This window comes from Bufo bufo, chromosome 3 (genome assembly GCF_905171765.1).
Source record: "Bufo bufo chromosome 3, aBufBuf1.1, whole genome shotgun sequence".
NCBI classification, from domain to species: Eukaryota; Metazoa; Chordata; class Amphibia; order Anura; family Bufonidae; genus Bufo; species Bufo bufo.
In genome coordinates, this window is record NC_053391.1 from 491,368,464 (window position 1) to 491,381,183 (window position 12,720).

General features: G+C 44.5%; 1 protein-coding gene across 1 annotated transcript in view; it reads right to left on the reverse strand.

Moving 5' to 3' along the window:
• The window catches only part of GPC6 (glypican 6), a 1,575,810-nt gene that overhangs the window by 118,351 nt on the left and 1,444,739 nt on the right, over positions 1-12,720 (reverse strand). Inside the window, exon 8 of the mRNA XM_040422335.1 lies at positions 8,660-8,803. Coding sequence (XP_040278269.1) covers positions 8,660-8,803 — 144 coding nt within the window. The remainder of the gene's footprint in view (positions 1-8,659; positions 8,804-12,720) is intronic.

A 12,720-nucleotide genomic window follows, 5' to 3' on the forward strand; every position in this document is an offset into this window, starting at 1 on the left:
TGCAATACCAGAAGGTCCTTGTGGAAAAATTGCTCCAAAAATTTTCCAGCTGACAACGATGGCGGCAGAGTACGTAATTCCTAGGGCAACCGAGGAGAGTTGACAAGGGGAACACACAGCAGTTTCAACAGAGGCAGGGCAACACTCTCCAAGGCCTAGGACAGTTTCATGACACTCTGCCAGCACCCTCAACCTGATGCGCAGCCTAGTGTCATAAGGAGGGAAAAGTTTTGGAAGATGGTGAAGGAGTATGTAGCAGACCATTTCAGCATCCTCAGTGATTCCTCTGTGCATTATAACTATTGGGTGTCCAAGCTGGACACGTGGCATGAACTGGTGCTCTACGCCTTGGAGGTTCTGGCCTGCCCTGCCCCCAGCGTTTTGTCAGAGTGGGTATTTAGTGCTGCTGGGGGCATAATAACTGATAAGCGCATCCGACTGTCAACTGACTCTTATCAAAATGAACAAGGCCTGGATTGCCCCTGACTTCTCTACTCCACCAGAGGAAAGCGGCTGAATATAAAGGCACTTTAAATGTGGTTTTTATGGTGTATTGAATACACTGTATTCCCATGCACCCCTTCCACCACAAAAAAGGGTATATGGTTCAATCTTCCTTTTCTTGTCCTCCTTCTCCTTCTCCATCATATCAACATGCTTATAAGGCTGCCCGGGCTCCTAATGTTTTAGAGGTTCAGCTCAGCAGCAGACCCTCACCCCTAATGTTTTAGAGGGTCAGATCAGCAGCAGGCATTTACCCCTAATGTTTTAGAGGGTCAGCTCAGCAGCAGACCCTCACCCCTAATCAGTGGCGTAACTACCGGGGAATCGGCTGCTTCGGGGCCCGTCACACTGGCAGCGTGTGTGACAGTTTATTTTCAAGTTAGTTAAATATGATCGATTCTTGTTGTTCAGGGCCCCTTCACAGCAGCAGCGGACCAGGCCCCCCTCTCTAATGTGATCTTAATCTTACTGTCTCCTGATGTGTCTGGGATTCAAACCCACAACCTTCATGTATCAGAGACAAAGCATTTACCCACACAGCCATAAGGGCTGCAGTGCCACTGATTGAACCCAGCACTGCTATATCTCTATATATGATAGCTTCCCCAGCACACCCAGCTCTGCTACATCTAATACACATGACAGCTGCACCAGCACACTCAGCTCTACTATATCTCTATATATGACAGCTGCCCCAGCAAACCCAGCTCTGCTACATCTATACACATGACAGCTGCCCAAACACACCCAGCTCTGCTACATCTATACACATGACAGCTGCCCCAGCACACTCAGCTTTGCTATATCTCTATATATCTATCTACTGTATAGCAATATTTTGAGATATATAGATGTAGCAGAGCTGGGTGTGCTGGGGCAGCTGTCATATATAGAGATATAGTAGAGCTGAGTGTGCTGGTGCAGCTGTCATGTGTATTAGATGTAGCAGAGCTGGGTGTGCTGGAGCAGCTATCATATATAGAGATATAGCAGAGCTGAGAGTGCTGGGACAGCTGTCATATAGAGATATAGAAAACCTATAAAAGAACACTGAGAGCTAATAAGCTGTAAAAATATTGTTTTATTAAATATATAGTTAAAAACATACAAAGAGATGACAGACAAATGCACAAAGTGCAGCACAATCCTGGGAGAGTTTGTAGAGTACAAAAAAATGTAAAAGCAGAAATGACCAAGTATAAATACTTCTAAATAAAACAAAGCTACCATATGAAATATATATTGAAAGAGTACCCACTGTTGGTAGGAGTACAAGTAATATCATCAAATATAAAGTGCAAGTGCAAGCTATTATATAAGCAGAAAAAAGGAGAGATAACCCTCCAATGCGGGTCTTTGAATATATATATATATATATATACCTATTCAACTAATTTAGGCGGATAGTAAAGTGCATGTGCAATTTACACAACAATTACAAGAGAAAACACATGGTAAATGTTTAGTCAGGAAGCAAAAAAACCGCAAAAGGTATAACAGGCAAGCAGGTAAAATAGAATGAGCGGGGCTTTACCACCGCTTTACGCTACTCTTTGTGTAATCTATTTTTGTACATATAGAGATATAGCAGTACTGGGGCAGCTGTCATGTGTATAGATGTACACTTAGCCAGCTATAACAGTAGAAGTCTCATATTTTTTCAGTCATTGGCAAGGCAGCTGTTATGGCTGTGTGGTTAAGTGCTTTGCCTCTGATGCAGAAGGTCGTGGGTTCGAATCCCAGCCGAAACTTTTCTGAAATACAAGCACTGACTCCATATATGGACATACAGGGCGGGACACAGGAAGAGGCTGCATCGCATCGCTGACATGGAGGTAAGTAGAAGTGTTAATTTATTTTTTTAATACCCGACTGTTACTGCCATGGGGGGAGTGGGAGGCACTTGTTACTGGCACATGGGGGGAGAGGGGTTGGCACCTGATACTGGCACATGGGGGCAGGGGGGTTGGCACCTGATACTGGCACATGGGGGGAGGGAGGTTGGCACCAGATACTGGCACATGGGGGGGAGAGGGGTTGGCACCTGATACTGGCACATGAGGGGGGGGAGAGGCACTTGATACTGGCACTTTTTTTTGGGGGGGGGGAAATGGCACTATGATACTGGGACATGGGGGGAGAGGCACTTGATACTGCCACTTTTTTTGGGGGGGAGTTGGCACTATGATACTGGCACATGGGGGGAGAGAGGCACTTGATACTGGCACGTGGGGGGGGGGTTTGGCACTTGATACTGGCACATGGGTGGGTTTGGCACTATGATACTGGCAATGGGAAGGGAGAGGCACTTGATACTGCCACTTTTTTTTTGGGGGGGGAGATGGCACTATGATACTTGGACATGTGGGGGAAGAGAGAGGCACTTGATACTGGCACATGGGGGGGGTTTGGCACTATGATACTGGCACATGGGGGGTGGGAAGGAGAGAGACACTTGATACTGGCACTTTTTTTTGGGGGGGGGGGGGGAGATGGCACTATGATACTGGGAGATGTGGGGGGAGGAGAGAGGCACTTGATACTGGCACGTGGGAAGGGGGGTTTGGCACTTGATACTGGCACATGGGTGGGGGGGAGAGAGGCACTTGATACTGGCACGTGGGAGGGGGGTTGGCACTTGATACTGGCACGTGGGAGGGAAGGCTTGGCACTATGATACTGGCACATGGGGGGGAGAGAGGCACTTGATACTGGCACTTTTTTTGGGGGGGGGGGAGATGGCACTATGATACTGGGACATGGGGGGAAAGAGAGAGGCACTTAATACTGGCACATGGGGGGGAGGAGAGAGGCACTTGATACTGGCACGTGGGGGGGGGTTTGGCACTTGATACTGGCACATGGGTGGGTTTGGCACTATGATACTGCACATGGGGGGGAGAGGCACTTGATACTGCCACTTTTTTGGGGGGGAGATGGCACTATGATACTGGGACATGGGGGGGAGAGGCACTTGATACTGCCACTTTTTTTGGGGGGGAGATGGCACTATGATACTTGCACATGGGGGGAGGAGAGAGGCACTTGATACTGGCACGTGGGGGGGGGTTTGGCACTTGATACTGCCACATGGGTGGGTTTGGCACTATGATACTGGCACATGGGGGGGAGAGGCACTTGATACTGCCACTTTTTTTGGGGGGGGAGATGGCACTATGATACTGGGACATGGGGGGGGAAGAGAGAGGCACTTGATACTGGCACATGGGGGGGGGTTGGCACTATGATACTGGCACATGGGGGGTGGGAAGGAGAGAGACACTTGATACTGGCACATTGGGGGGGAGATGGCACTATGATACTGGGACATGTGGGGGGGAGGAGAGAGGCACTTGATACTGGCACATGATGGGGGGGCATCTATGGGGACACTTACTGGCACATTATTGGGGGGCATTATGGGGGACACTAGGCCGGCAGCCTATCAGAGGCCGGACACTGAGGGGCATCTACTGGGGCACTATATAATGGGACATTTTATACTGGTACATTATGGGGGGCACTAGCAGGAAGGGGGGAGAGGAGCACTATGGGGGAATTTACTGGGGGCACTATATAGGGGTATTTTATACTGGGACATTATGGGGGCACTATGGGGGCACTATGGGGACTTCAGCTCAACTGGGGGCATTACAAGGGGGTATTTTTGCACTGTCACATTATAAGGAGAATTATTTCTACTGGGGGGGCATTATGGTGGGCTTTATTACTCCCCCATGGTATGACCCCCTAGTAACAGCACCAGCCTCTCCCCGCTCTGCTATCCCTCTGCCCCTTCTCCAAATCCTTATTATGAAATCTTTCTCATTAGGATAAAACACAACATCAGCTCCACCGAGTCCCCGGCCAAAGTGTTGAAGTGGCGTCCGAGATCCCCAAGGGCCAAGTCAAGTAATTGTAAGTTTAGCCTACACTGTGCCCCACAATATACAGTATACTGCTTCACTGTGCCAAAGGAGTGGGGTTTACACAGGAGGAGGGAGGTGCGAAGCGCGCTGGGGGGGCCCTTACAAATATTTGCTATGGGGCCCAGTCACTTCTAGTTACGCCCCTGCCCCTAATATTTTAGATGGTCAGATCAGCAGCAGGCCCTCGCCCCTAATGTTTTAGAGGGTCAGCTCAGCAGCAGACCCTCACCCCTAATATTTTAGAGGGTCAGATCTGCAGCAAGCCCTCGCCCCTAATGTTTTAGAGGGTCACCAGCAGGCCCTTGATCCTAATGTTTTTGAGGGTCACCAGTATAATTTTTCAAGGGTGTGTATGATGCCCCCTCCTTTATGTGTAATAAAAGGTGTATTGGAGTGCCGGTTCCTTTATGAGTGTAGGAGTCCCACTACCTGAACAATTGTACCAAAATGTGAATAAGGCCCTCCTTTATGTGATATACAGGTTGCACTTGCACTTTATATACAAGTAAATATACAGGAAAGAATGTTTCCTAACAATTTTTCCTCTAAAATTTATTTTATCTTCGGTTTGGTGCGTATTATTGTCAGACTGTAAAAGTGGCATACTACTCCGACAACATCGTTCCCAGCAGCGACCTGGGAGTCCAAGATCCATCCAGACATCCTCCCTATGCTGTTCCCGAACCATTTCAGTGGTGTTTCCATCAATTTCTGACCTTTTCCTGTGAACCAGACATCCTCCCCTCTTCAGAGCAGGGGGTGCCTGGTTTAATGCTCTGGTTCTCCCATTGACTTCCATTGTGCTCTGTTGCTCTGTAGCTCACCCGAGCATCCCAAAGTGTTCTACTCGAGCAACCGAGTACTTTGGTGCTCGATCAACACTAGTCGGGATGTTCAAATCTTGGGATCCAACCTGTGGAAGTTGGGCATTACATGAGGGTTATTGTACAGGCATTAAGGGCTTAGCCACCGAGAAGTGGGGTTGCCCCTTTTGGGGCAGAAGCTCCGTTTGTAGGCAGGGGTAGTGAAGGGACATATAGAGACAGCAGACCTAACTTCACTGTGGACCCCACTTCTCTACAAAAGAAGCCCTAATTCAGTGGAATCAGATTCATCAAGAAATCAGCTCCAACCACAGCGGAGCGTGTCACAGCCAGGGAGAAGGTGAACTGTTTTTTTTTCAATGACTGTGACATGCTCCCCTGTGATTGGACAGCTCCACAGCCAGATAGGAGAGATGCCCACTGAGAAAAGCTGATGTCTCCTCCTCCCTGTTTTTATGCTATTAATTAGCATACAGGGCGCCAAAAAAGAACGAGGGGTACAATGGCGCAATGTCCTCTTTAATCTTCCAGTTTATATATTGAATTACTGTGCCACAATATTAAAGGATGGTCTAATATATTGTTGTGTGCATCTCGGTCAACTGCTGACACAATCCCATTTAATCTGTTAGTTTATATGTAGAATTACTGTGCCTCAGTATTAAATAGCAGTCTAATATATTGCCCTCTGCGTCTTGTTGAACTACTGGCACATTCACAGTTAATCTCTTAGTCTGAAACTCTTATTTTACATTACTGACCAACAGACAGTTGCTTGGACCCTCCAAAGGAAAGGGCAGTGGCAAAAATGTTGCTGTAGCCAACACAAGTAGCAGCAGAAGAAGGGGGAGGTGGTAGTAGCAGCTGCAGCAACAGGCCAGAGCTGCCACTGTCATCCAGCGGTCGGGTTTTGACCAACAATCCAGCAGTACTTGAATGGTTGACTCGCTCTTCATCATCTCCTGAAGTGACTGGGAACTTAAAGTGGCCGTAGAATTTTTTTTTTTTAAGTGGCCCTGTGTTGTAGGCAGAACCACATTGACAGAATGGGTGGCAACTCAAGTAGGTGGGGTCAGAAATGCAAAATACCATCGCAGCAGAACCACATAACACAGTTCAGCACAATATATTGTCCCAAATGCTTTTCCTCTGTGGTGACCATCAATAGCTGCCATTTTCTGTCCTCTAGTTGTTTCTGATTAAGGTATGGAGCAGGGGGCTTAGGAGATGAGGTGTGGGCCACAATACTTGAATTCAGGAGGGCATGTGTGGCCTGGGTACACAAGTACTTGATTTTCACAGCATCAATTACCGGTGAGAGCTCATTATGTACCAGGCCAATGGCAGAGAGGAAGGCTTGGGAGGCCCCCTGGGCATTGGTCCACCGGAAAATTTCCCTTTAGGATCTATGGGCAATTCTCCCCGGCAAATGACAACAGATACAGACAGCCAGCAATCGGTGGGTTCCTCTGACACCACATTTACTTGGCATGGCCACAAACTGCCTCTGTGCCCTCATGTGTCTTGAACTTGCCTCCTGCTTTTGCAGTTTCTTCTGCTAGTCAAGTAAGGCATGCCACCAGCTCTGCTCCACTTTTCAGCGGGGATGAGCTTTGTGAGGGCAGTCAACAGTTACAGGCCAGCACAGACTTTGAGGAGAGGTCCATTGTGGATTCCTCTAGGTGTGCAACTACCGATGACCACAGTGGGGTTGAAGCATGTTGAGAGAGGTCAGGGACGTGTGCAAGAAACAGGTGAGGGTGACAGAAGTGATGACCAAACAGATTTACATGATGATGTAGCTGATCACAAATGGAAGCTGGGTGAAGAGGGAGCATCGTCATCATCAGGGGGCGAGTCTGGCAGCTTGCCCATGAGACAGCAGGGTGGAAGCATGCCCGTGAGACAGCAAGGTGGAAGCAGTGGGTGATCTGCAGCCGAACGTGGGAGGGGTATACTGTCTGCTATTCGGGAGACTATCTGTGAAGAACACACTAGCAGTGCATGGGTTCATATAAGCAGCAGCAGCCAGGCATCATGCAGTGGAGAAAGGAAAATGCCATACTTGGCAGTGTAGGTTTCAGAGCAGCAGAGGGCATAGCATCAGTATTTGATCAGTATTTGTAAGCCAAAAGCAGGAGTGAGTCCAAAACACAGAAGAGATGCAACTATTTCTATTACATTTGATCTCTGTTTTGCACCCATTCCTGGTTTTGGCTTATAATTACTAGACCGTCTGAAAGAGGCTTTATGGATGCTCAAAATACCGGCTTTGTTTTTTTGTTTTCTGTTCTTCTGATGGCTCTGAAGAACGGAAAAATAAACAGCGATGTGAACACAGCCTTACTGCCACTGATGCTGCTGCCACCCTCCCCACTCTGTCATAAGGGCACTACTGTCACTGCTACTGCTACTACCACCCCCACTCAGTCATGGGGCTAATACTGTCACTGTTACTGCCACATCGCCCACTCAGTCATGGGGCCAGTACTTGAATCTTGGAGCACTGCATGGTTAAGTCCACGGCGATAAATTAGACCTGAGGGTAACAGTGACCTGTAAATCTACAGCTAACAGAAGGGATTAAAAAGCATGTGTTTGGACTGCCACAACATGCTTTAAAAAAAAAAAATTCTCCACTATTTTATTGGTGCTGCCTTTATTTCTTAATTTTGCACTGGCACTGCACTGCCTGGGCTCGCACTGCTTTTTTGCTTTACTGAAGGGTGCTGTATGCTTTACTTTTTGTTTAACAGAAGGGATACGCTATGAATCTTGGTGCACTGGACAGTGACGTAGATGGCGATAAATAACACCTGTAATACTGATGGCACACTACCTACATAACGGATTGACTATGAATGTTGGTGCACTAGAACGTAATGTACACAACGATGCACTCTCCCTGCACTCTCCCTGCAGGTAAGTTCCAAGCCTTCACACTGAGATTAGGCAACCAAGTGGGATGAATATGATTAGGCAGAGTGGCCTGGGTATACCTGATTTATTGCTATTTGTTACAAATTAATTCGTAACAAATCTAATTTCTTGTCAAAGGTTGGCAAATCAACCAAATCAAATATTTCAAAACGTTGCTTATCTGTACTTTAAAGTAAAAAAAAAAATATATGTAGAAAAGGCAAAAATGCAAAAAAAAGATTTATGATACTAGTCTGACCAATATTACTGAACAGCTTCTTAAACCAATAGGAGCCATATATGTTTACATAATGGCATGTCTAGAAATCATCCTTCAAACTATTGAATATCTCTTACCAATGTTCGATATTTCAACCCTTCATATATAAAAGGCAAAAAAATAGACTTTTTTTACTTTTATTCTCTAAGATTATTTGTATACAATATGCTTATTAATCGTATATTATAAGAAATATGACATACCAGCCTGTCCATACTTGTTCCAGCAGCAGTTGTAGGTTTTTCATGTAAACTGTAGGATTTGAAATATATGCTATGTCGTCCTGAGAATGATCTCAATGTTTTTGATGAATGAAGTGATTTAGGTTGGCCACATCCAAGAAATACCTGGAAAGGTTAACACAATTGAATTAATTATATTTCTCAACTTTCTTAACAATGCCTTTTTTGAACAAGCTTCATTTCTGCCTTTACACTGATGAGAGGGAGTGTGACACGTAACCATGTGCAAAAACCTGCAATGGACTCCACTTCATCAGTGCATGAAGGTCTCATGCACATTGTTGTATCCGATTTTTGGTCCATAAAAAATGGATCCTTGAAAACAGAGGGCTTCCATCTGCATTCATTTTTTTCTTATAGACCATACAAAGCTTAGATTATACCCTAGGGCTGTGATGGATAAACTGTGGTGAAACTACAACTCCCAGCATGCTCCATTGATTTATTTGGAGTTCTGAGAACAGCCAAGCAAATGAACATCTTGGGAGTAGAAGTTTTATCATAGCTGGAGTGCTGGAGGTTAGCCATCACAGCCCTAGGGTATGTGCTGGGTAATTATAACATCATGCATATACATAATTGCCTCCTAGGGGACACTAATCCACCCGACTGCTACCTATCCTACATTAGTAAAACGTAACTTTTATTTTACTATTAAGATAATATTAAATCAATAGGCAGCGCCCAATATAAAATGTTTGAAGAACAAATGAAAAATGTTTAAGAAAATCACAGGGATGCTGATTAATATTGTAAGCTATGTAAGATATGCTTGTGTAACATCATTAGTAGCTTCTCATAGAATCCTATTCAGATTATTTTCCTGATATTTGTTAGGGATCCAGCTGGCTTCACTGGGATCTCTAAACCTTGTTTAGCACATAAAGTCAGTGTCAGTGTGGGTGCAGTCCACACAAGTTTCTGGTGTAAATAATTATGAATTAACCAGGACCAATGGTAAAATGCAGCGGAAAAATGCAGATTGTGACTAGAAAAGTTGCAAATGCATTAAAGACGCAAATCCACTGGATTTACGACTATTCTACACAACAAAAAGGTACTGTATAAGAGGAATAAAATTTTCCCCCTTAGTGTCCCGACTATCTCTCAGTATGATGCATGCAGTAAGTGGGCAAAAATGCAAATCTGAAAGCGGAAGCTTCAGCCAAAAGCTGATGAGTGTTATACAATATGGTGGCTCACTTCAGGCAGGGCTATGGAAATCAGGTGCTACTAACCCAAATTAGAGGGACACCCACCCTCTAGTCAGGTGTAACAATTAATTAGTAAGATATAGGTGAGCACTCTGGCACTTGGACTTATTCTAAAAATTTTATTAAATCAGTTAATACATGTATGATATTACCAATTAAGATAAATAAAACATCAATAAAACATCAAAAATACTAATGCCAAATAGATATGTTGGGATTCAACACTTTGCAGATAGTCCTCTCAATATCCCATCAGACCGCCAGGGTGGTGGTAATTGGACACAAATCTGCTGGTACAAGTGTAGTCAGGATATAGTCTTATCCCATATATCAATCCTGTGTCACAAGTAGATAGGAATATACCCAAGGCAAGGAACGTATACCGTCCACAGAGTTCTCAAGAGGGCATTCAAATGACTGAATCTCCGAAGTAATTCCAGGCTTAATAGCCGTAGGTATTCATCACTCTGCTCAATTGGTGCTTTTGGGAAGGATTAGCTCTTACCTTCCTTCTAATCCAAACGACAGTCGAGCGGTGCAGGTAAGTCTCAGCGTCACGCTTCCAGCGTCTCTCGCCGGCTATCCCGAACTATCGCGGGAATTGGAGCGGAACTTGGTTGGTCCGTGCCTGTTGCCGTTCCGGCTGGAATACAGAAACAGCCTCTTTGGTCCGAGTTGATCTGTTCCGATACACTTTACTCTGTCTTACAGCTGTAATGTTCGTAGCGTGGCCACGCTAGTAGTAACGGAGGTACTTTTTACAGGTGTCCAGCCCAGACGCGTTTCGGGAATTAGCCTTCCCTTCCTCAGTGGTGCCTTGACACCTGTATGCCTCCGCCTTTTATATCCCAAACGGCACCCACAAAAATATGGAAGCCTGGATTTTCCATTTTAGAATGCACTTGCGGTTTCTTTGCATGCGTTTTCCACACGGTTTTTTGAGCACATATGCGTTTTTTGGTGCTGCATGGTTCTACTTCTCTTGTAGACTCAGGGTATAAATGAATTTATTATTGCTGGTTACTTTACTGAGATATATCATTTTAAAATTTCTCACTGGCAAATAATACATTCTCTAATATCCATATAGATGGAATAGATCTTCCATTATTCTAGCCATCATAAATGTGCTTGGTCATCTAATATAATTGCAGTATAAAATATATTAATATAAATGAAACATGATAGTTTAAAATATTAAAAATAAAATTTATAAAAATATATAAAAAACATTAGTATAGAGCATACATATTCTATAAAACCTGACGAAATGAACATTTAAAACATTATGAACATTATGGACATTTGGTGGGGATCTTGCATGGACCCCAGAGACATGATAGATCTTCACATTGAATAGTGACCCCATGGCCAATTTCCCTAATCTAGGGCTAATTAACTGACAGGTGAATATAAGATGAATGTATAGTGGATGACATATTGATTGGATGTCTGAGGGCTGGGGGCCACAGCCCGAGTCAATGGCGCAGTGTCGGTAATCGACCAAACTGCGGCATATGAGTCGGATCTGGGGCACCCAGCCTACAAGAATCCAAAGATCTCAAGATCAGCATTCAGACCAGCCGGTAGCATTGATCCAAACTCATAGATACGTCTTGACTCCATCCTAGACATCTGTTTAATATAGTTCCCTCCCCGCCAGTGTATATCCACCTTCTCCAGTGCCATGAAGACAAGGTTGGACGGATCTTTATTGTGAACATCTCTGTAATGTTTTGAAAGACAATGTTTGTCATATCCCTTACGGATATTTGAGATGTGTTCCGCCAACCTAGTTTTCAAGGGTCGTTTGGTGCGTCCTATGTACTGTCTTTTACAGGGGCACTGGATCAGGTAGACAACACCCGTGGTATTGCAGGTTAGACATTCCTTCATTTCCCATTTATATCCATTTTGGGTGGAAGAGATTGTTGATATTTTCTTTGGTGTTGGGGTAATCTTGCATGCCATGCATCTACCACATTTGAAAAAGCCCTTTAATTTCATCCAGGTACCCATGATTGAATTGTCCTGTTTTATTGGTTTCTTAATTGTTGGGGCTATTTTAAGACCCAAATTAGGGGCTTTGGTGAATGTTAGAAGTGGCCCAGTGGGCATTAAATGGCCGATTACCCGATCACTCAAAATATGATGCCAATGGGCTTTGATGATTTTCTGTACTCTCTTATGAATATTATTGAAGGGAAGTATCATTCTGGTATTAATTATACCACTTTCTTGTGTGTCATTGTTAGCTACTTTTTTGTCTTGGAACCAAGATTGTCTGTCTTTTTTCTTTGTTTTTTCTAATGCTTCATCTAGGATTTTCTCTGGGTACTGTCTATTTAGGAACTGGTTTCTCATTTTTGCAGCTTCTATTTCAAAATCACCTTCTTGTGTGCAATTTCTTTTAATTCTACCGAACTGGCCAAAAGGAATATTGATCAGCCAGTTAGGCAGATGACAGCTGGAAAACTGGATGAAACTATTTTTTGATGTAGGTTTGGTAAATGTACTACATATATATTTATTACCCTCTTTCCTGATTTTTAAGTCTAGGAATTCAATCACTTCTGTGATATTGGGGGTGAACCTTAAGTTCATTACATTATTGTTTATCTCTTTCAAAAACAATTCCAGTGTCCCTCTACTGCCTTTCCAGACAAAAATAATATCATCTATGAATCTACGCCATAGGGCCAGATCCGCCCCAAGTTTGGGTTTAATGATATTTTCTTCCCATTCGGCTAAAAATAAATTTGCGTAACTTGGGGCGAATCTGGTCCCCATGGCGGTTCCACATTTCTG